The 25,038-nt window shown below is 41.1% G+C and overlaps 1 protein-coding gene across 1 annotated transcript in view; it reads left to right on the forward strand.

The window, feature by feature from the left end:
• The window catches only part of LOC126412900 (uncharacterized), a 79,941-nt gene that overhangs the window by 39,541 nt on the left and 15,362 nt on the right, over window positions 1-25,038 (forward strand). Inside the window, exon 3 of the mRNA XM_050082823.1 lies at window positions 10,445-10,594. Within this exon, the coding sequence (XP_049938780.1) occupies window positions 10,445-10,594 (150 nt within the window). The remainder of the gene's footprint in view (window positions 1-10,444; window positions 10,595-25,038) is intronic.

Consider the following 25,038-nt stretch of genomic DNA (forward strand, 5'->3'; position numbering starts at 1 on the left):
CTCTCTTGCAGAGTCTCCCACTGGAGTTTATCTGCCATCTCCGTAACGCTTGCGGTTACTAAATGATCCTGTAACGAAGCGCGCTGCTCTCCGTTGGATCTTCTCTATCTCTTCTATCAACCTATCTGGTACGGATCGCACACCGGTCAGCAGTGTTCATGCAGTGGGCGAACAAGTGTACTGTAACCTACTTCCTTTGTTTTCGGACTGCATTTCCTTAGGATTCTTCCAATGAATCTCAATCAGGCATCTGCTTTACCGACGATTAATTTTATACGGTCATTCCATTTTAGATCACTCCTAATGCGTACTCTCAGATAATTTATGGAATTAACTGCTACGAAAAGTAGGATAAATCAGTGGTGTTTGTTGTGGGGTTTTAATGAGAGTCGTCTATGAGATATCGTATTTGAAAATCTCCCACATCGACACTTGTACAATACCTGTGTAGCCCACATAACATAAACAACAACACAAGTGCATACACTAATTAAGTGGATTCTGACCAGTAAGGATACAACTGAGCATCACGAGTTGTGTTCAAAATTACCACTGACAGAGGGAATTCATACTCGCAGTCTGGTATGGAATGGCTGCTGCACACATGCTAACATTTCAGTAGATATATCCGAGCAGGCTGCTGTAATATGTCGTTGTATATTATTGGATGTAATTCGTCTTTCAACTTTCCCCACAGAAAAAAGTCTACAGATGCCAAATCTGGTGAACAGGCAGGCCAATGCACAGGTCCTCTGCGTCCAACCCAAAGATTTGGAAACAATTTGTGAAGATATGCTGTAGTACTTCGTGCACTATAGGCTAGTCAGCCTCGAGCTAGTACCACAGGTTCCTCCTAGTCTGCAGTGGAACATCTTCTAGCATCCATGGAAGATGGTCTGTTAGGAGGCTACGATACTAGTGCGCATTCAGTTTTCCATCTATGAAAAACAGGCCTATGAGCTGATGGTTCACTATCCCACACCACACTCTCTTTGGACGCTGATGTTCCACCTGACGAAGCCAATAGGGATGGTCGACTGACGAATAGTGCGTATTTAGACAGTTTACCTGGCCATGATTGGTAAATGTGGCTTAATCTTTAAACAAGATACATGACACATCTGAAGTATCCTGTCTTAATGGCCATGGGCAGAAATAAACACGATTCTATAACCGTTTTCATGCAGCTCTTGATCGAGAGAGATTTGATATGAATGCAACCTATATCGATGGAGAATGCATGGGATACTTGCTTGACTCATGTCACTTCCCTTCTTGTCAGTATTTTCCATATATTCCTTTACTGGCGGATTCTGCGCAGAACTTCCTCATTCCTTACCTTATAAGGCCATCTTATCTTCAACACTCTTCTGTAGCACCACATCTCAAATGCTTCTGTGCTCTTCTGTTCCTGTTCTCCCACAGTCCATATCTCGCTGACACAGCTGATTCTGCGCGGTTGACTTGTGGGGTCTAACAAGTGGATCCACTGCAATAGTCTCTTCTGTCGTCACTTGTTTCCTTCTGTTATACTATCATTTTCAAATAACTGATTGGAGAGGGTGATAAATAATTGTCGAAATAGTTGACATTTATTGGAATATCTTGCTACATACATCATACAGGAACGAACTGCACTCTTTTACACTCTCCATACACCATGAGCATGTCGACTTTTTCTGCATTGAGAAATCCAATCATCCACTCACGATCTGCTGATTGGACTGTCACACACTAACTGAACAGTAAGTCGCAATGAACTCAAGGAACACATAAACACACTGTAAGCAAACATAACAACGCTGTACATAGCAACTACTCACGTTGAATGGGATAAACAAGTGTTGGTGTGGAAACTTTTCAAAATACGATGTATCCTAAACGAATCACACTAGACTCTTGCAATAAACATTACAAGTGTTATAATTTACCGTACTTTTAATCTGTTAATGTCAACAGGCATTGTTCTGTTTGAAAACGTGTACGTTTGCACAAAAAATACAGTTTATAGGTGTTATTACAATATGTTTGTTGGCTAACAATAAGAGCCCATGACTACCAATGCATTCTGTGAAAACCGCACAAAAGCAGCACTTTCCACTTCCATAACATTTGCCGAGAAACGTTTAGCTTATGCACCCTGTATAGGAATAAGTGCTAGTAGATTCCCAAAAATTATTATTTATTTGATTGTTGTGTAAATGGAATGTCTCATTCTGCCTTAGTTCCACTTAAGGAGAACAGTTAACGCGTTAGAATACAGTTTGATATCGTACAAAATCTCTATGGAGACCACTCGCAAACGAAAATTGAAAATATGCTAGAATTTATCACCGTAGCACCACAAATATTTCTCGCAGGGCGATTAACTATCTGATATCAACCACATTGAATCACAGAAAGGTGCGCTAAATTTTACCTGTCCTAAGCTGATGTTATTCAAAAGTTAACATGTTAAACTGTATGGCCGCTAGGTCTGAACGCCGTGCAAACTAATATAAATCCTACCTCCATGAGTAACGAACTACGAAAGACCAGTTGCGACCCAAAACTAGAATATTACACATCAGAGCATCGGACTGAGCGATATTGTAAATGCTGAATATTAATAAAATCATCCACCATACAAATTTACAATTAGTTAGGTCTACAGATAACATGTGGAGAGGAGCTCCTATCTTTACTGGTCAGTTTACAATCAAACACTGCATTCTACATTTACTGATGCGTTAATAATTAATAAAAAATATACATTTCACGCTTCATATGCCACTTTAAACAACAAAAACATCATTAAATCTTTGAATGTAAGTGAACATGGTGTTGAGCATCTTTATAAGCTATATTCAGTGTTGCTCTTAGACTTTAGAAACCTTTTCACATGACAAGTATCTTTATTATCAGAAGAAATGAATAACTGCTTAACTAACTCCAAGCAGGTACTAAAACCGACCATGTTAAACGATAGGAGAAAGGATTTGTTGATCTATATTAGGTTTAGGGGTTTCTGATTTCTGTAACGTTTGTAAAGTTAGACACAATCAAAATGCACTGTGACATCGATCGGTAGTTGTTGAGACTGTGATTCATTGTGGTCAGTGATAACAATTGACACTTTCAGCTATCATTTGACACATTGTTTGTGACTGTTTGTATGAACATGCGTGCGATTAACTATTATATGTATTTTATGTAAGGAATGAATTCTGAGTATCTGGTATTCTGAATAATTAGTGTTCCGTTTCAATCAAAAGCTAGTTTTTCGTGCATATCAATACTTTTTTAAATGTCATAAAGCGATATAATGTAGCATTTGCATTCAGTGGAATATATGGTACAGCTTGAAAAATATGCTGTGAATAGGGTTAGTAGTAAAGAAGGAATAAATAAAAACATCGAAGCATGAATTTTACTGCTTAAATAGCGAAAATGCAGTATGCAGTAAGTCTTTGGCTTTCAACAATTTGTTCTACGGAGGAGTGCCATCGAGAAAAGCTTTCGTAAAGGTTTGAAATAATATCTAAAATTTTTTAGAAGCCGCTGTGTGCTTTCATTCTCAAATAACATATAAATAGCTTGGATAATTTCTGTGCTATGTTTTACACTGGGTCAATACCTACGCACAGTTTCTAGCTCTAAGACTACACTTATTGTGTTAAAAGTTAAACGTAAGATTAGAACGCTTAACGAGTAGTTGAAGACATTATTTTAACTTTTAAAATTCAGTCAATAACTGTATGAAATGTTAAAAATAAAATTTTGTTGCCCCTGGAAGCTGTTACTTAGACACCCTGCTACTGGGATTGTGTCACTGACTGGCCACTTAGTCACATAGACATTCTTCCTCTATGGCATATGCTTTCACCAAATACTCCAATTGCCTTTTTTTCAATTTCACCTCTTCTGTTTCAAATTTTCTTGCATGTATATAACACATTAACTACATTCGAAGGACCAATTTATCTCATAGGGAAATCTGTTCCTTTTTCTTAAGACTTTTGGAATAATGTTATTCATTGCAATCAATGCTAATTGCGAAAAGTCTATATATGACCAGGTTGAGGAAAATATGTTTACCCATTTTTCAAAGAATACTTACCGTGTGTCGCAATTGTTGGAATCCGTGGTACCTATTTCCACATAGTTTACAGGCAAAATTAAAACTAAAGGCATACAGAATATAGTTTATAATCTTTCCTAGGTCTTGACTGTGTGAAATGTTTACTTGTAAGTCAATAATATTTTTTGAGCCGTCAATCAGAATTCTGAGTGGTTTGACGTGATCCGACACGATCTCCTCTCCTCTGACAACGCTTCACCTCAAAGTAGCACTTGCAACCTCAATTATTTGCTGAATGCATCCCAATCTCAGTCTCCCTCTACAGTTTTTACCCTGTACAGCTTCCTCTAGTGGCATGGAAGCTATTCCCTGAGGTCTTAACAGATGTCCAATCATACTGTCTCTTCTTCCTGTCAGTATTTTCCATATATTCCTTTACTGGCGGATTCTGCGTAGAACTTCCTCATTCCTTACCTTATAAAGCCATCTTATTTTCAACACTCTTCTGTAGCACCACATCTCAAATGCTTCTATGCTCTTCTGTTCCTGTTCTCCCACAGTCCATATCTCGCTGACACACAGTAATGTGCCCCAAACGTACATTCTCAGAAATGTCTTGCTGAGATTTATGTTTGATAGTAACAGACTGATCTTCACCAGGAATTATCTTTTCGCCAGTGCTAGCCTGTTTTTTATGTCCTTGCTTATGATGTTAAATTTCTCGCTGTTCTCAATTCTGCTACTTCTCATTGCTTTCCTATTTCTTCGATTTACTCTCAATCCATATTCTTTATTCATTAAATTATTCGTTCCATTCGGCGGGTCATGTAATTCTTCACTTTCATTCATGAGAGCAACGTCATTAGCGAATCTTTTATGTCATGTCACCTTGAATTTTAATCCCACTCCTGAACCTTTCTTTTATTTCTGTCGTTGCTTCTTCGATGTACAGATTGAACAGGAGGAGCGAATGACTATATTACTGTCTTATTTCCTTTTTAATCCAAGAATTTACTTTTAGTCTTCCTCTCTTATTGGTCCCTCTTGATTGTTGTACAAATTACTATCCATCTTTTTCTATAGTTTATCCCTATCTTCCCCAATATTTCTAACACATTACATCATTTTACATTGTCGAACACTTTTTCCAGATCGACAAATCCTATGAATGTGTCTTGATTTTACTTTAGTCTTGCTTCCATTATTAACCACAATGTCAGCTGCCTCTCTGGTGCCTTTACCTTTCCTAAGGCCAAAGCGATCGTCATCTAACATATCCTCAATTTTCTTTCCCATTTTTGTGTATATTATTCTTGTCAGCAACTTGGATGCATGAGCTGTTAAGCTGAGTGTGCGATAACTCTAGCACTTGTCGGCTCTTGCAATATTGGGAACTGTGTGTTGATATTTTTCCGAAAGTCTAATAGTATATCGCCAGTCTCATACATTATACTCAGCAAAGTGAATAATCGTTTCGTTGCTACTTCCCCAAATGATTCTACAAATTAGAATGGAATGTTGTCTGGCCTTTCTGCCTTATTTGCTTTAAAGTCTTTCAAAGCTCTGCTAAATTCTGATTCTAATAGCGGATCCCTCATCTCTTTCCTATCCACTCCTATTTCTTCTTGAAGCAATCACAGAAATTTTAGTGTGTTCTTATTGCCCTAGAGTACAAAATGCAGAACACTGTCAGACACAACACACATATGCTCTGTAACCTTTGGTTAAAACAGTAGTCGAAATCGCAATAACATTTGTTTGCCGGCCGTTGTGGCCGAGAGGTTCTAGGCGCTTCAGTCTGGAACCGCGCGACCGCTACGGTCGCAGGTTCGAATCCTGCCTTGGTCATGGATGTGTGTGATGTGCTTAGCTTAGTTAGGTTTAAATAGTTCAAAGTTCTAGGGGACTGATGACCTCAGATGTTAAGTCCCATAGTGCTCAGAGCCATTTTGAACAGCCGGCCGGTGTGGCCAAGCGGTTAAAGGCGCTACAGTCTGGAACCGCGCGATCGCTACGGTCGGAGGTTCGAATCTTGCCTCGGGCATGGATGTTTGTGATGTCCTTAGGTTAGTTAGGTTTAAGTAGTTCTCAGTTCTAGGGGACTGATGACCTTAGAAGTTAAGTCCCATAGTGCTCAGAGCCATTTGAATCATTTTGAACATTTGTTAATTTTGGCCGGTTTCGGCTTATGATAATGCCATCCTCAGATTTTTTGGGCCCCGATGGCTGATACTGGCGGCTCCTCAGTTTTTTCGCGTGATACCATGTCCTTGACTGTTGTTTTACCCAAAGTATAGCACCAGATCGCTACGCTCCACGGACAGTGTTGTCTAAATTTATGTTCTGTAAGCTATAAAATAGTTAACACAACAGAGAAGCAATTGGTACAGAATACAGCGAGAACCTTGTAAATACTTTTTGTTAACGTTTAACACACTTAATCTTCCACAGAGTCAAACACACCAACCATTCTGTAATTGTAAATCATAACTTCTACATGTTCTTTAGCCAAAGAAGACATGAAGAGTTCTCGTAGACACAGTTCTGAACGTTTCACAATACCGATATGTTGGGTATCATCATTGCTCTCTCCTGGATATGTGATTTGACATATAAATTTGATTTAACTCTATATTCCATTTTTGGAACTCAGCTCACAATCACATCGTTCTTGCCTTGGTATCCTTCTTGTACACAGAGGTCGTGGCTTAATATTAGGTCACACGTACATATCTTGCTCAAAATGCCAGCGAAATCTTGCGTCATGTCCAGATACCTAATTTAGCAGTCAACTATGTGAAGCAACTATGTTGCAATATTATAGCTCAACTTGGAAAATTTAGTATGTAGTTTGCTGTTAAATACATACGCGTTTACTTTTTGGCGTTGCAGATCATCCCCTCTCTAGTTGTTATTTTTGCCCACTAGCACACAACTTATCTCCATCGGCAGAAACTGGATACATATGCCACCTACATCCACGTAATATGAGATAACAAACATTCTGCAGTTCTAACCACATCAAGAAGTCCTGACTTCCATCAGACCTTGCTGACTCAGCGTATGTAAACATCTCAGCTTATTTCCCTCGACCTCACACACATGGGAGAGGGAGGAGGGGTAGGGGTGGCGACTGGACGGGCACATATGTGTGACATCAAGTGGACTGTGCTAGCATGTCTGAACAAGCTTAATGAACACACTTAATGAGCACATTGTCTGACAAGTTAAGACTTGTTAATATGTTCGAACTTGCACATGCCTTATTTCTCGTACTTCAGAGGTGTGGGGTGCAGGTGTATTATGTTGCTGTGGGCTTGCAAGAACTATTTCACAAGGAGTGGTCCACCATGTTAATGTAGAAAATATGTAGTGTATTGAACAATTATCTATTTGATAAATTCTGTAGAATGAGCTGCTTGAGATCAACTCTATCGAGCTGGATGTAGCACAAAACTTTGCTTGGATTAACTAACATCAAGCCATGATTCTCTGGGCAAGAAGACTATCAAGAAAACAGAAATGTGATTTTGAAAAACAATAAGATAGTTGGAACAGGAAGTTTATTGTTATAGAATTCAAATTGTAGAATAAAGATACGTAACAAATAAATCTGTCAAATACAATTCCAGGACTAAACAATGGTATCGGTAAGCATCTTATCGATTAATAAAGTACCCTGATATGCGTCTAGAACGAACTTTTATTTCTTTCTTAGCTAAAGAACATGCTATATCAAGGCTGGTCGCTACGATTAACAGTTTTGGAGAGGATAAAGTGTTTGACCCTCTTGAAGACTGCGAAAGTGTATTTATGTGGCAACAAACAGTATTTACAAAGTGCGCCATTGTACGCTGTTGTAATCACGTCTGTGTTGTGTCACCTATCAGACAGCCTACAGAACAACTGCTGTATTGTGTTTTGCAGGGTTCTGAAATATGTTTATTGAAGAGGGTGGGGGGGGGGGGGGGGAGGGAGGGACGGGATGGGCAATAATAAAGCGAAGAAATACTGTGGATAGGAAGAGAGCACAAATGTTGACTGGTGTACAAGTAAATCTTCCAGAGAATCAAGGCTGAGAGAAGATTTTAAACAATTACAATGTGCATATAGTTTTAACTATTTAACTATAAAAAACGCCAACGCTGACTCCAAAAATGGCGACTGAGATGTGATACTGAAGTTAGATGAACATGTTTTTTTCAATCAAGGACACTGTTTAGCAAAATACTGTAAAATGTAGATATTATCGAAATAACAGTCATTGCAACAAGTAACATTATTCCACATATATTAAGAAACAGAAGCATTTTATTGAATAGACATAAACCATTCTCTGCTATAGCAATTACCTCTTTAAGTGCAGTTAATGTGTTATGTATACACAAAAAAATGGAAATGCAAGAGATAGGTGTAAAAGCACAGACTAGAATATTTGGTGAAAACAGTTGCCATGAAGCAAAAATGTAAGCTACTAGTCGGAAAAGAAAAAGCTGTTGCGGTTTTGCAAGCAAGCAATTCATTTAAACTCAGTATATGTAGAAATATGGACTTTCCTGGAAAATATAGGGGATCAGAAGATACTGTAAATAACATGGAATGTACCCATACGTAGGAGTACTGATATAAAAAGTAGGTCCCAACAATACTTACTACATAAAAGAATGTGAACATTGTGTTTACCAATCTCTGTCTCTCTTTCGATCTGCTTCAAAAGCATGGCTACATATGAATATGGTTGATATCATGCAACCAGCGACATAAAAGCCATTTGCAGAATTTAAAACTGATTGAAGAACTATATTTAAAGGCCATTCATTTAATATAGTGAATAGAAAGTTCTATAAAAATTTCACTCTAATATGGGGAAGAACTGGCTATACAAAAGTACTGGGTCCACGTTGTGTGGTTTCTAAGGCCGGGTTAGGAGATTGTCGTCATTGCATTTGCTGCATCCTTGTCATCTACATCTGGTAGGTGATATCGAATTTTAGCAAAAATGACACGAGTTTTTGACAGATAAAATAAACTATTTAGACTTGTAAATAACATTGTGTCACTTAATTTTGTTCCACTGCTTACTGCACAACGATCTAATAAAAGTGGTGTTTGGACGCAAAGTGGGTTACAGAGAACAACATGGCCATATCTGGATTAAATACTGATTCACTGTTTCATTTCTAATGGTGATAAAATATTGAGTTATGGCTGAAAGATCTGAACAGGTGTTTGTTGGCTAAAAGTCTCTCTGACTCGGCTATCTGGGGTAGAAAGATAGGACCATAATCAGTATTTTAGCGCCAAGTGTACCTTAACTTGTAATAACGTTGTGTAATTTAATTTTAGGGTCCATTTTTCATTGAACCAAGTGGGTACAAAGATCGAACAACAATCGTGTTTGGGTTCCACGTTGGTTACAGAGAAGAAAATGGCCGTCTCTTGGGTACTTGCTGATCAGCTGTTTAATTTTTGATGGCGGTAAAATAATGTGGTGTGAGACAGTGAACATATTTTCACCAATAGTCTTCAAACTATGCGTCGAAAAAGTTATGAAGGGAATAAATTAAACCTTAAATTACTGTTCAGAGTGAAAGGACATTTTTCATAACATTCGTGGATGACACTGATATCGTCAGTGAAAGTGAAGTGAGTTACAGGTTGCGTTGAATGTAATGAACAGGCTAATGAGTACAGAATATGGATCGAAGAAAGATGGAGGTAATGACAATAGCAGAAGTGAGACTACCGACCAACTTAACATTTAAATTGGTGTCCGCGAATTAAACGAATTTAAGGAATTCCGTTACCTTGGAAGCCAAACAACACATGATTGGCCAAGCAAGGAGAATATAACAGGCAAATTAGCACAGGCAAAGAAAGTTTTTCTGGCCAACAGAAGTCTGCTAGTGTCAGATATCGGTGTTAATCGGAGGAAGAGACGTCTGAGAATGTGCGTTTGGAGCACAGCGTTATATGGTAGTGAATCATGGACCGTGGGGAAACCAGAAAAGGAGAGAATCGTGGCGTTTCAGATGTAGTGATACAGTACGATATTGAAAATTAGGTGGATTCGTAAGGGATGCAGACTTTCCACGTAGACTCGGTGAAGAAATGAATATACGGAAAACAGTGACAAGTAGAAGGGACTGGATGACAGGACATGTGTTAAGACATCAGGGAATAAGTTCCATGGTAGCAGAGGGAACTGTAGAGGACAAAAACTGTAGGGGAGGACAGACAACGAATAATTGAAGACATAGGTCTAAATATTTGTGTTAGAAATCGAGCTCTCCGATTGACCAATTTGCAAGAATGAATTGTGGGGAGAGGTAGGGGGGAGGTATGGGGACGTGCCGTTGCTACAGAAGTCTTTTCTGCTCACAGGTGGCGCTCTTCGTGGCACAGGGCAGCACGATGCGGCAGTCGGTGAGACTGCTGGAGGACGCCAGGACACAGTTCTGCAATGGAGACAACAATCAACTGACGCGGCGTCGCTACCAGAAGCTTTCAGACAACATTTACTACTACTATCAGGTTGGAGTAACAAAATTAAGGCCCGCATGGACGCATATAGACAGTCATTTTTCCCTTGCTTTACTTACTGGTGGAACAGGACAGGAAATGACTAGTTGTGGTACTAGGTACCCTCCGCCATGCACCGTACGGTGGATTGAAGAGTATGGATGTGGACGCAGATACAGCCTGAGATGTAGCTGTTATTTTTACATGTAATGAGCACTTTATGTCAAGTAGAAGATTTTTAGAAAGTGAAAGTGTATACATTCGAGCCCAGGAAAGTGTCATAAATAACCCTGAAAGTAATATAGTTGATCTGTCAATAATATGGTGTAACTGTATTAGGCCATGGGAGTCAAATTTATGAGCTCGCTTACATTGAGGTAGAGAGTAAGAGTGGTTGAGGAGCTGCTCGAATGACAGATACATCGTGACTATTGTCTGTTGTTCGTGCCACATTTAATATTTTGTTTTATGAAGCGTATTTTGAACTGTCCTTTACAACAGACGTTAGATAGGTGCGTTTGTCTTAGGATCTGGTACTAAATCAGGCAAACTACTTGGAGTGCCAAGCAATAAAAATGTTTCGCGAATGAGATCCTGTCAGATCACCAGTTGAGAAAAATAGAGATAGCAAGTTGCTTTTCACTGAAGTCAGAATAAGAATGAAATTAGTAGTCCATTTATAGCTATGTAGGATGTTGCCGAACTACTTCATCACCCTACAGAACTTTTTCTATGGGACCCATAAAGACCAATTCTCTGGAATGTTGATGCAACGTCGATATCCCACATTACAGAAAACGTTACTGTATGACGAAAAGAGGGATCCCAATACAGAAAATTCATCGCTATGTCAGTCGCTTCTGTTAGCGAAACATACGTAAGTACAGAGATTCTATCCCGTCTTTTTCTTAGCTAAGGAATCAAGTGGCCATTTGTGTCTTGTGGTGGACTGTAATAACAACTTATGCAGTGACGTGTTGCATTTGGTTCCTTCACGACGTGAGAGACGTGGGAAGGTGAAATTCTTTCTTGGTACAGAGCCTGTTCATGTAAGAACCCCATAGTGTAGAGGCCAGTCCTTCTTTAGCAGCCAAGCAGAATAGATGTGCTGCGTGTTTAGCCTTGCAGCGCGAGCACACTCGACTTCTTCACTTCCCCTGGCTGACGCTAACGTCTCGCTGTATTGCGACAAAATCATGGTGAATCAGTACAAAAGAATAATCATTTAAATTCGCCAGGCAAAATTCACTCGATGTCGCGCAGTGACAAGTTCTCTGAGAGATGAAACAAAAAGTCTACTTCTACCAGACAGATGGAAACGTTGGCAATATTGAGGTAAACTGGGGTTTAGGACCATACTCATTTTCAAAGTAACCTTCGAACTCTTGGCGGCAGATGTTGTGGCGGGGATATCTTCAGCTATTTGAAGATGGTTACCACCCATTTTGGTATTGGAAGAAGTGACTACGTAGCCTGTGGGAAGCCCCCAGAGGCGTCACAGAAGCGTCTATGAAGGTTACCTGGCGAGCGTAATTCGTCTACAGAAAAAAGTTACTCAGCATGTAAGCAGACTCTCAAGATCAATTTAGTTAATTAATCAATTTGATATCAATGCTGTGCCTCTGGGCAAGTGGAAGTGAGGGCAAGTGTACTGAGAATATGATTTGTGAGCTGGAGAGGTAATCAGGAGTGTTTTTGATCCAACGAGATCTTTTAACGAAATTTAAATCTTCCATCTACAAAGGGAGAAATGGCCTCAGTCATGAAATGAGCTGTATTACTGAATTTATAAAGTGATACGTAGTATTTACAACTCCTCTGTGTTGCTAAACACGCGTTATGAGACTCCATAGCTAACGAGGCGTCTGGATACTTTGAGAGAGTTCGAAAGTAAGGAGGCATCCTGTGACAGAGGCAGAGCATGCTGTTAGCCTTCCAGCAAGGACCAAAATGAGTTTAATATTATAGTCTTGTGGCGCAGGACATAACAGATATAAAGCTGAGTAAAACACATGATTTTACCAGATGAGACACAACACTTAAATCAAATATAGCCTATGCCATACTGACGTACAGGATGTTCACAACAAATAACTACACTTTAGTGATGTGAAAACGTGTATTTGAAAATAACTCGAATAAAAGAGAGGAATCTACATATCACATGAGAAATTCGAGGACTGGGGAGACTCTGTCGGGGGTGGAACTGCAGTTAGTGCTATACAACCAAGCTGTGCCTCCTTATCTCGCAGTGTGTCGCAATCAGTGGAGGGGTCGTTACGGGGGCTTGGCTGATTGGAAGCCGCAGATTAGCCCGATACAGCCAACGGGTACAAATAAATAAATAAATAAATAAAATCCAGCTAGTGGCTCTTGGCCGCAGTCGTAAGGACAAGTCCTGGATGCGGCGCTCACGGCGCACTCTTGATAGCTGAATAGCGAACTAATCAGTAGGCTGAATGAGTGGCGACGCAAGTGGAAGCGTGTTGCGTGTATTCTCCAAGTTTTACGTGGAAATTTGAGAAATTCAGTGTGACGAGTGTCTGTGCTGAACAGTTATTCTCCAATGTAATTTGATCGGTTGACGGCTGGGTTGTCCCGGTGACAGTCTGTCCGGCCTCTGAACATCTGTTATGACCATTGTGTGGATACCTGGAGATGGCGTTTAACTGCTGACGTGGATGGCGCGGCTCCTGACATTCCTGCAGTCAGCAGAGCGAGATTTGCGATCGCAGGTGCAGTTTTTCTTTTTTACCAGCAGATACGTTTAGTAGAAACATTGTGGTGGAGGATGGTGCTTGTGTTCACCAACTTCGGTGCATACAAGCCCTCGGATAAGTTTAGAGCTGTGTTCCATTTGTGGCTGAAATTTAATTACCTGATTTACAAAATGTTTTGTGTGATGCTGAAAATATGTTTTACTATGAAGAAGAAGAATCATCATAAGGTGGCGGTGAGTGTTTTAAGCGATCTATTTAACTTACACCTTCCAGAGCGATTTTCCCTACCGTGTTTCCTGTAAACTGTTAAACAATTAATCTGATATGCTGGTGAAAATAGACTATTTCCCGCCATTTTTGATCTTACAATTGTGAAGTTATAAAAGTGGGCTGTTTTTCCTGCCCAAATAAAAAGAAATGTGGTCCAGAATTTCTCATCAATTTAATTAATTAATGTGATTAATGTTTAAATAAACAAGTAATATATTTCTCGAATTTACTGCCCATTTCATGTAATGAGATTCTCCCAGCCCAGTAGCTCAGCACAAACTGAGTCTTTTTCCCGCAAATTTCCTGATTGAGGTGGGGAGGGGAAAGTGAGGGGGGGGGGGGAAGGGATGAGGGTTCTCCAGGAGGGGGAAAGTGACTCAGAACTGGACTGGGGAGGGGTGACAAAGAAGTGTCCCTTTTCCCAGAGGAGTGGGTGAGGAAGAGGGGAGGGCTAGGGTTTCTCAGAGGGATGACTTATCCCCTGAGGGGCATAAATCAACCCCCATGGTTTCAAAAATCAGTCCCAGGTTGTCATAAACCACTTAACAGTTCCATAAATTAAGTGGAAGGGGCGGGGGTGGGTGCTTTAATTGATCAATTTAATTAATTATCATATTAATTTGAGATGAAAAGTGTGCCAGGATCGGTTTTTTGCCAATACTGGCCTTCGTTGGCGACCAGTCTACAACGTAGTAAACTGGAGTGGGCGATACAGACGGGCCATGGGCAGTATTCTGAGTAGCAACATGTCAGCACTGCTGGATATCAGGCCTGGTCTTGGGCCAGGCGCTTTCGCCTCCTTCCTGCCAGTTACTGAACTCATATATTCGGCTGTCATGGTTACGAAGAATGTGCATGGAATGGCGGCAGCAAACTATCGACAGTTACTACAGATCTGACGTGTTACGGAGCACTAGAAGCTGCTCCAGAACTTGAACCAGCTGTAACCTGTAGAATGCCTGAAGCTCTACATGGTGTCAAAGCTCAGCCACATGACACAGGTCTTCCCCTACTGGTGGTGACAGGTGGCTGACTTCAGGCAGACTTCGGTTATTTCCTATCCACAGGACACGTCTTTAAATTATGACACTCTCACCGCCGTCCGCTGTGGCCGAGCGGTTCTAGGCGCTTCAGTCCGGAACCGTGCTGCTGCTACGGTCGCAGGTTCGAATCCTGCCTCGGGCATGAATGTGTGTGACGTCCTTAGGTTAGTTAGGTTTAAGCAGTTCTAAGACAAGGGGACTGAAGACCTCAGATGTTAAGTCCCATAGTACTTAGAGCCATTTGAACCATTTTTGAACACTCTCACCCTCTCCCTGCAAGATGGAGGGCTGGGAATTCTTAACATCCATGCAGAGGAAGCTGCTTCTGTATGAGTAAAGGAAACAACCGGTCAGTTAACGCGCCTGCCTCATTCTCTATTGGAGGTTCTGATGCCAACCTCTCACATCCTAATGGTGTCGGAGGTGCATGTTGTAACATAGATCCCCCAGGTATCGAATTTTATTCTCGAATATAGCTATGTAATCTCGGACATCATCGCTACACACCCTCCGATTTTTACCCTACCCTTGTAACGGTGGTTCTACGTAAAGTGCTAGAAACCAACTGCCCATTGGCCACAGATGTGGAAAACGACACACCACCGCTCTCTGCCCACCAACAAAAATATGCGACAGGACACCGGCGCCACGCTATCGGATTAAAGCACTGCCACCTTTATTCTGACTGTCGCCTCCTGGACTCTGATGAACATTGCTACATGTACGTGTCGTCGTCCAGCGTTTGGCGACTGACACAAAAAATCTTAAATTGTTACCTCCGCGTGAGAGCTGACGTGATTGACCTCGGATCCTTCTCTGTCTGGTTGTTTATTAATTTCCTCCCAAAAAATATCATGCACTCGCATGGTTCAAGGGAATGACCATCTACAATGTCTTTGGCGAAGTGAGAAAGTGGGGCTTGGTTACTGGTGGTATCTGCAAACCACTCACAGTGGCCTCGAATGCACACCGAAGAACCGTAAGCTCTTTGTTAATTACGCTGTGTTTTCGTTCGCCTCTTTCTAGCTACGAAGCGCCAAGTTCAATTTAATGTTCAACACAGGATCACACTGAAGATAGGCAGTCCTGAATTGTAGGCAGTGAGGAAGCGAAGAGAATAGCTGATTCATGATAAGACTCAGTCATTGAGGCATTAACAAATCAGCTATAAAAATTAATAGAAAAAAAGGGGGTAGCGGGTTTAAGAAGTAACCATAAGGTATTGGGCCCCGGATTCTAACCTCACCACTTTTTGCATTTTGAATAAAAGTCTTCACAAATGGCTACTGAAGACTTCCAGCATAATAAATCCCCATCATTCTGCCAACGACCATTTCAAAGAGGATAGAGAAGTGGACAGAGGTTCTGCGCACACTCTTGCCCTCTGCCTGGGAAACTGCTGTTAAAGGCGGAAGAATCAGCAATGATCAGTGGAATGAGCTTGCAGAAGACAATGGAAACCATGCTACTGAAGAAACATAATGTGTATCTACAGGACATGTGACCTGTAATAGAAAAAGTGTCATTATGATCTGTCCATTGGCTAAGAAATCCTGATTAGTAGTCCTTCATGCGGGTATCCTGGAGGGGACTACCATGAGGAAAACGATTGACTAACCAACGAACCATTAATGTTCTACGAATCGGGTCGTGGAGTGCTAGAAGCTTGAGCGTGGTGGGGAAGTTATAAAATCTTAAAGCGCTAATGCTCAATATAGATTTAATGGGGGTTAGTGAAGTGAAATGGAAAGAAGACAAGGATTTCTGATTAGATGACCTGATATCAAGTCACCAACAAAAATATGCGACAGGACACCGGCGCCACGCTATCGGATTAAAGCACTGCCACCTTTATTCTGACTGTCGCCTCCTGGACTCTGATGAACATTCACCAAGTAAACATAAATCAAGATCTAATAGTCATGGAGAAGGGTAATGGGAGCAGCAGCAAATGCTATAATGGTAGTAGGATTCGTTATGAATAGGAAGGCAGAGCGGAGAAGGAGTTACTGTGAACATTTTACAAGAGATGGTGCCCCACGAGTCTTATATATTTGAAAAATGTCATGTTTTCGCTTTGAGATTCTGACAAAATTATTTATACAACCAGCTTCGGTCGTCTGACCATCATGATAATAAAAGTAATCACAGCATCATGTTAGGTGAAATGTAATATCGTTATTGTCGGCGATAACAGCATTAACGCCGATTACAGTTATGACATGAATATGTACACTCCCTTGCACACTTTTTATAGACTGACGACATAATTTATATTTCGATACGACAGTAGGATGCTACCACCAGACGATAACGTTTTTTATATTTCGCCTAACATATTCAAATGGTTCACATTAACGACTATGGGACTTAACATCTGAGGTCATCAGTCCCCTAGACTTAGAACTATTTAAACCTAACTAACCTAAGAACATCACACACATTGATGCCCAAGGCAGGATTTGAACCTGCGACTGGAGCAGCAGTCTTTGAAAAGACGAGTGTTTTGGCTCAAACATCGTTAGACTGGGATTATCTTACAAAAGAAGCGGCCAAAATTAGAATATCCAACAACAACTTCAACAAAGGCCGGGTTTACACACTTATTGAGGGATTGGGGCGGGGTTTGGGAATTGAGGGAAAGCGAAGACGCAGGCTTGACATTTGTAGATGCGACGACGGCCGTTTCAATCGTGGCGCCGGCCCCTCGCGTCACTTGAAGTCATCCGGTCTGCGACGGGACGAGGCTGCTAGGGGCTGCCCAACTTGCCTTTCACCCTTGCTCCACTCCTCCACCCTTTGGAAAGTTCCAGACACTGCCATTGGAAGCAAAACACTGTGCCGGCCGCGGAAGTCAGCGATTCTAAGGCCTGATGATGATGGCGGACACAAGTATTGAAAGCTCGAGTGTTTTATTCGAACTGATGCGGCTTGTAAACCGAGATATTGTTGGACAACGAACAATCTATTCAAGAATCGCAAGTGGAGGAGGTATATGTGGAAAAGTTGATACGGAAAGATACCGGTTAGATTACATCACGGTCAGGCAAATATTCCGGTGTTACATACTGGATTGTAAGGCATACCTAAGAGCATACATAAATTCAGATCACAATTTGCTAATGATTAAGAGTAGGCTAATTTAAAAGAGACTGTACAAGAAAATGCGATAAGAAGTGGGATATGGTGTCCTAAGGAATGAAGAGATACGCTTCAAGTTTTCTGGCGCTAGAGATACTACAGTAATGAATAGCTCAGTAGGTAGTTCAGTTGAGGAGGTTTGGCATCTCTAAAAAACACGGTCACAGATGCTGCAAAGAGAAACATAGGTACTAAGAAGGTAAGTCCGAAGAACCTATGGTTAACAGAAGAAATAATTCAGTTTGTCGACGCAAGAAAGAATACAAAAATGTTCAGAAATATTCAGATGTACAGAAATACGAGGCACTTAGGAACGAAATACTTAGGAAGTGGAGAGAATGTAAAGCGAAAACGCTGCTTGATAAATGCGAAGAAATCGAAAAAGAATGTTTCTCGGGAGAACTGACAACAGACAGAAGAGTCAAAAGAACTTTTAGTGAAAGTAGAAGCAAGAGCGGTAACATTAAGAGTGAAGGCAGACGAGAGAGCGGATAGGAGGAAAGAGTACATTGAAAGCTCATACCAGGGGGAGAACATGTCTGATGACGTGGTGAAAACAGAAAAAGGAGTCGACGGGGAAGAAATACCAGATTTAACATTAGGACATAATTTAAAAGAGGTTTGGATGGCTTAGGATCAAATAAGGCAGTAGGAATAAGTAAAATTTCATCGGAATTTTTGAAATCATTGAGGGAAGTGGCAACGTAACGACTGTCCACGTTAGAGTGTAGAATGTATGAAACGGACGATATACCATCCACTGTCGGAATAATATGATCCGCACAGTCCCAGTGACAGCAAGAGTCGACAAGGGTGAGAATTATTGCAGTATCAGCTTAACAGTTCATGCATCTATGTTGCTGACAAGAATAATATTCACAAGAATGGAACATAACTTGAGGACTGTTTACATAACAAGAAATTTGTGTTTAGGAAAGGTAAAGGCACTAGAAAGGCAGTTGTGTCGTAGCAGTTGATAATGGAAGCGAGACTGAAGAAATACTAACACACGTTTATAGGATCTGTCGACCTGGAAAAAGCGTTCGACAATGCTGAACTGCTTATAGGTACCCTAAAGCAGCTTAATACGCTGTTGAGAAGTAAGGCTGGGCTAGAAGGCAAGAAAGCAGCGGTCACAGGTGAAAACACGTATAATATTTTACTTAAATAAAAGTCAACAAACCTATGAGTCAGTAAAATAGCTTTTAAAAACAAATACGAAATTAAACAGCTTGTAGGATATTAACGAGGAAATAACGTTAACAGCTGATATCAGTAAAAAATCTTTTAAACAATTAAGAAATTAAGCAGTCTGTCAACCATTAACAGGTATCTGAAGTCAGTCAAGCTGCATATTAATAATTAAAACCTTAACATTTGCAAAATTTTTCATTTGGCTCCTAAATAAACCTTAAATGGTTGGAGCCAATTTGATAACAACAGTACACAAGCAAAGCGTCACGTCTATTGGTGATATATGTTCAGAACCAGGAGAAGCTATATATATGCAATTCAGTCTTGCAACAGGCGAGATAACCCGCCGAACTAGGTGCGCGGTGTGAACTCGCCACCCACGGATGTGCTGGTGGATGGAGGAGGTCTCGTACAACGTGAACTGCAACAGAGTAAGAACTAACCTTAGAAAACTAGTAATAGTGCACTGATTTACAAAGGGCGGCACATATTTAATTATATTACAATTTAAGAGCCCAATATAAATAAATAAAAAGGAAGCATGTACCAAATCAGCGAAAATGGTGAAAGCAACAAAGCACTTAACAACTGGGTAGCACTGTAAATACAGAAATGAAAAAAACCAATAGGGTTTACGTACCCCAAAATTAACTGACAAACAGTAACTTGTACGAATTATGCAGCAGGAACAGTCATCAACACTCTATTGAAACTGAAGAAAATTAAAATTCTCTTACTTCTAACATGTTTTGCGGTAATACACTAGGCATAAGTGACGAATAGAACAGCTCTTACTAAACTCCACTATTTCAAATAGCTACGCAACCGAATCTCAGATGTCAAACTTGGTTTACTAGGCTGCCTGTAACAACTGCAGAGGAAAAATACATTCTGTTTCAGCAGAATTTACAATCGAAAAACTCAGGGCAGATCAACTAACAAGACCACCAAAATGTCTTACAAATACTTAACTGAAATGATTAGAGTGGAAAGGAACTCTGATTAAATTAGATAACCCCACTAAATGTCTTGCAAAAGCTTAACTAAAATAATTATAGTGAAAAGGCACCTGATTAAGTTAGACTTCACTGTATTTAAAAGGAACAACAACATGCTGTTCAGCTCTCAATATGGTCCACTCGAAAGATGATAAATTTAAACAGGCAGTTCTGACTAACGTAACTCCACTAGCTCTGTAACACAGACCACATAACTTCGACATGTTTCACAAACAGTTGCTAATGACGTCTGTAATGAAACAGAGTTGCTTCCATTAAGGTAAACTTCACTCATAAACAGCAAACACAGCAGATCTTGCGGGGAAGGAGAAACTAGTTGAAGCGTTACGACTTCAACAAACAAGGCGCAGAAGCCACAGAAGGAGTCTCTCCAAAAAATTTGCAGAATCGGTAGCGACGTGGCACTCAAAATCCCCACATGTTCAGCACAGTCAAGTTTCCAAAGTCCCGTTGCCATCACAGCCAACCCAAAACACCGCCTTCGCGGGATAAGATCTGTGCCCCGCAAAAACTGTTAACTATCGGCTCCAGACAGCGGAGATAAACCGGCCTCGCGCCCCGCAAGTGCTCCTTCCAAATAGGCACACAAATTCTGTCATCCTTAGTGCCGGTCAAATTTCCTTGCGTGGAGAACTACCAAAGATCATGACCCGCTGCCGCCATCTAGCCATTGATTGATCGATGCGAGCTGGCACGGCTCAAACGCAAAATGGTGCAAAATGTTCGAAATTCTGTGAAAAGCAGTGGTAAACTATAGGGCAAGACGGGTAATATATAGTTTGTACAAGAACGAAAAGGGAACAATCAGAGTGGAAGACCAAGAACATAGTGCTCGGATTAAAAAGGATGTAAGACAGGGATGTAGTCTTTCGTCACTCTGTCCAGTCTATAATCAAAGAAACAATGACGGAAATAAAAAAAAGGTTCAAAAGTGGGATTAAAATTCAAAGTGAAGTGATATGAATGAGAAGATTCGCTTATGCCATTGCTATCCTCACTGAAAATGAAGAAGCATTACAGGAAATGCTGAATGGAATGAACAGTCCAATGAGCACAGAGTACTGATAATAAATCGAAGAGAGACGAAAGAAATGAGCAGTATCGCAAATGAGAATTGCGAGAAACATACCATCAGAACTGGGGATTACGAATTACACGAAGTTAAGGATGTCTGCTACTTTTAAAGAAAATTAACCTACAGTGGATGCAGCAAGTAGAACAGAAAAAACAGAGTAACACAGGCAAAGAAGACATTCCTGGGCAAGAGAAGTCTACTCGTATCAATGTAAGCTTTAATTTCAGAAAAAATTTGAGAATGTACATTTGGAGCACAGCATTGTGTGGTGGTGAATCATGGAATTTGGGAAAACGGAACAGGAGAGAGTTGAAGCATTTGAGACGTGACGGTGTAGACGAATGTTGAGAATTAGGTGGATTGAGGAGGTAAGAAATGAGGAGCTTCTCCATAGAATCGGCAAGGAAACGAATGTAATGAAAAACAATGACAAGAAGATGGGAAAGGAATGACAGGACGTTGGGGGCATCAGGAAATAACTTGCGTGGTAGCTGTAGGAGGTAAGGACTGTAGCGGAAGACAGAGATAGATGTACACCCCAAAAAAAAAAAGTTGAAATGTGTGTGAAATCTTATGGGACTTAACTGCTAAGGTCATCAGTCCCTAAGCTTACACACTACTTAGCCTAAATTATCCTAAGGACAAACATACACACCCATGCCCGAAGGAGGACTCGAACCTCCGCCGGGACCAGCCGCGAAGTACACCCAGCAAGTAATAGAGGACGTAGTTTGCAACAGCGACTCTGAATGAAAAGTTTGCCACAGGAAACAAATTCGTGGGGAGCCGCAACAAACCAGTCAGAAGAATGACGACTCAAAAATAAATAAGTAATTAAATAAGTAAATAAATAAAATAGAAAGTAAAAAAATTAAAATAAAAAATGGAAAGACCAGTCTGCTTCGAAGAACACGAATGTTAACTCCGGATGTTCGCTTTCGATGGCGAATTACTTTGAAGTGCCTCATACTCTCAATCCGTGACACATTTGGTAGAGAACTGGTATTTAATCAAAAAGAATTCGGTTGGTTAGAAACAGTATGTCACCATCTCACCCAAAGTCGGCAAATAAATAATGCTGAAGTACATGGTTCGCATCAGTAACATAGATACATCGTTTGATGAGACATGTGTGATGTTGCCAAGAAGTTAACTAACGGACTTCTCTCGTCAAATCTGGTACTGAATGGATGAGCATAAACGGGAATAGCGTCAGGTAACTACATAGACAAAGCCACAGTGGTTTCGTGAAGGATTAGCCATTTTTTGTTAAAAGATAATGTTAAACCGTGCAGATCAGAAAGAGAAAATGTTAATGGGATGTCAATAAACAGCAGGAGCATCCGTGGTCAGGTTCCAAGTGGTTCAAATGGCTCTGAGCACTATGGGACTTAACTTCTGAGGTCATCAGTCCCCTAGAACTTACAACTACTTAAACCTAACTAACCTAAGGACAGCACACACATCCATGCCCGAGGCAGGATTCGAACCTGCGACCGTAGCGGTCGCGCGGTTCCAGACTGTAGCGCTTAGAACCGCTCGGCCACTCCGGCCGGCGTCAGGTTCCAATATGGCCTCGCTTGTTAATGGTAGTATTGGCGACGAAATACTAGTTAGGAACGGAAAGCTGGCTAAAACCGAAAATGAAAAGCTACGAAATATTTATTGCTGCAAGAAACGCCATACTACGAGAAGTGTTCAGGAAGTAGTGGAACACTTTTTTCTGAAAGGACATTCATTCATTGAGGATTCCTATATATCATATTTTTCCGCACTTTTTTGGATACAAAATCCTATTTTTCAACATAATCTCCCTTCAATGCGACCGCATTAAGTCACGTTACTGGTACGGCCTGTATGCCCGCATGATACCATTCTACTGGTCGACGTCGAAGCCAACTTCTTGCTGAATGAGTTAACTTCCCCTTCATCCAAACACTGTTCCCGGCGAAGTGCATTCTTAGTTTGGCCAAGCAGATGGAAGTTTGAAGCTGTGAGATCCGTACTGAGCCGTGCGTGGCTCGTGTTCCTGCCATCATGTATTTTACACCCTGTTTTTAACGTACTTCCATGTTTCTACGTTAATTCAAATTACTAGCCTACTGTTACTGCGTTGCTGCTTTGCTTGACATTGAGCGGCGTTAGCAGCGCGTATCGATATATTCCCTCTCGTAGTATCTTTGCTCGACTGCTATTACTTCCCGGTCATTGTCTGTCATAAGCCAGTTCGGATAGCGACTTCGGGTCTGTCAGTCAGTGGGAATGTGTCTGGAGCGCAGTGCGGACCTGCCAGTCGGGGAGTTGCAATGCGGCACTAGTGCAGTCGGGTTGGAGCAGTGAGGTTTGCGTCGACATGGCTCGCCCGACCATTGCCACCACACATCACTTGAGCCGGGCCGCAGTCTTGTGAATCGTCGGTCGGTCGTCCTACCGGACGACGCGTTTTGGCTCGCCGATCGTTCATGAGTTGGCTGTGTGTGTGTGTGTGTGTGTGTGTGTGTGTGTGTGTGTGTGTGTGTGTGTATGTGTATGTGTATGTGCATCGACTCCCGATTGTCTTTGTGTGTGGTTTAGTTACTGTTGCGTATCGTTCAGGCCTTCGTGCACGTGTTTGTCAGGTTGTGTGTGTAGTTGATGTTATTTCCACTGATGACTGTTTGAGCTGTTGTCGGCATTCTGAGAGGAGTCGGTCGGTTGGTGCGGACCAGGGAGGATATCTATGTGCGCCTCGGTCGGCTGGGTCGGCTGCCGGTCCTTGCGCAGTGTCGGACCATGTGAGGAGCTGTCCGATCGCTACGAACTTCGTGGTTCACCGACCCACGACCCAGGACGTCAAGTTCGCATGTGCCTTGAGGCTTTCCAATTAGCTGTGATATGATTTGTTTTTATTTTACTTGCCTCTTTGATTGCGTCTTTTATCTTGTTGATTTTTAAGATCCTTTTTTTTTTTTTTTTTTTTTTTTTTTTTTTTTTTTTTTTTTTACATTGTTGCCTTCTGCATTTAAAGGTCTATGGTAATATATTCTAAAATTTTGAAACTTAATTGTGGCCTTCAGCCATTTGTATTGCACCTTGCATATGTTTATTTTATCTACTTTGCTGTGATGTTTGTTTTTTTAATTATTTTATAGCTATCTTAATTGGATTTTATCTTGTTGATTTGTTAAGATTTCTTGTTTGGAGGCCTTCAGCCATGAAAGAGTCGAATTTGGTAAAGGTTCGGCTATATGCCGCTTTGGTTGTAAAAGTGTTATTAAATAACAATCAGAAGGTGAAACTGACCCCAACCTTATTTGGCCCTTTGCACAATCTGAATTACCTATTCTGCCTTCGGCTGGTCCCGGCGGAAGTTCGAGTCCTCCCTCGGGCATGGGTGTGTGTGTTTGTCCTTAGGATAATTCAGGTTAAGTAGTGTGTAAGCTTAGGGACTGATGACCTTAGCAGTTAATTCCCATAAGATTTCACACACATTTGAACATTTTGTTCTGCCCAGAGGGTTTAGTGGGCGTATCACGTACTATGGGATGGATGATGAAGAACAGTGCAGTGAAGTTTTTTGGGCTTCTGTCGGTGCGAAGTCTATTGTGAGTCTCGCATTCTCATGCAGAAGGACACATACCTGTGCATTTTTGTGGCGAAGAACACGTTGAAGTCAATTTTCAGTTTCCTGAGGGTAGCACAGTACACTGCGGAGTTGATCACTGCACCATGATGGAGACCATCAAACAGAATAATCAACTCAGAGCTCCAAAAGGCAGTCGCTGTGACTTCATCAGTTTAGGGTGCAGCTTTGAACTTTTTATTAGGAGCGGAGGTAATGTGACGCCACTCCATGGATTGCCTTTTTGTTTCCGTTTCGAAGTGATGTACTCACGTTTCGTCGCCTGTGACGATGTCCGACAACAGATTTTCACGATCAGCCTCGTAACACGCAAGCAGTTCAGCACAGTTGGTCCATTGTTGTTCTTCATGATCTTCTGTTAGGCAGTGAGGA

This window comes from Schistocerca serialis, chromosome 1, assembly GCF_023864345.2.
Source record: "Schistocerca serialis cubense isolate TAMUIC-IGC-003099 chromosome 1, iqSchSeri2.2, whole genome shotgun sequence".
Classification (NCBI taxonomy): domain Eukaryota; kingdom Metazoa; phylum Arthropoda; class Insecta; order Orthoptera; family Acrididae; genus Schistocerca; species Schistocerca serialis.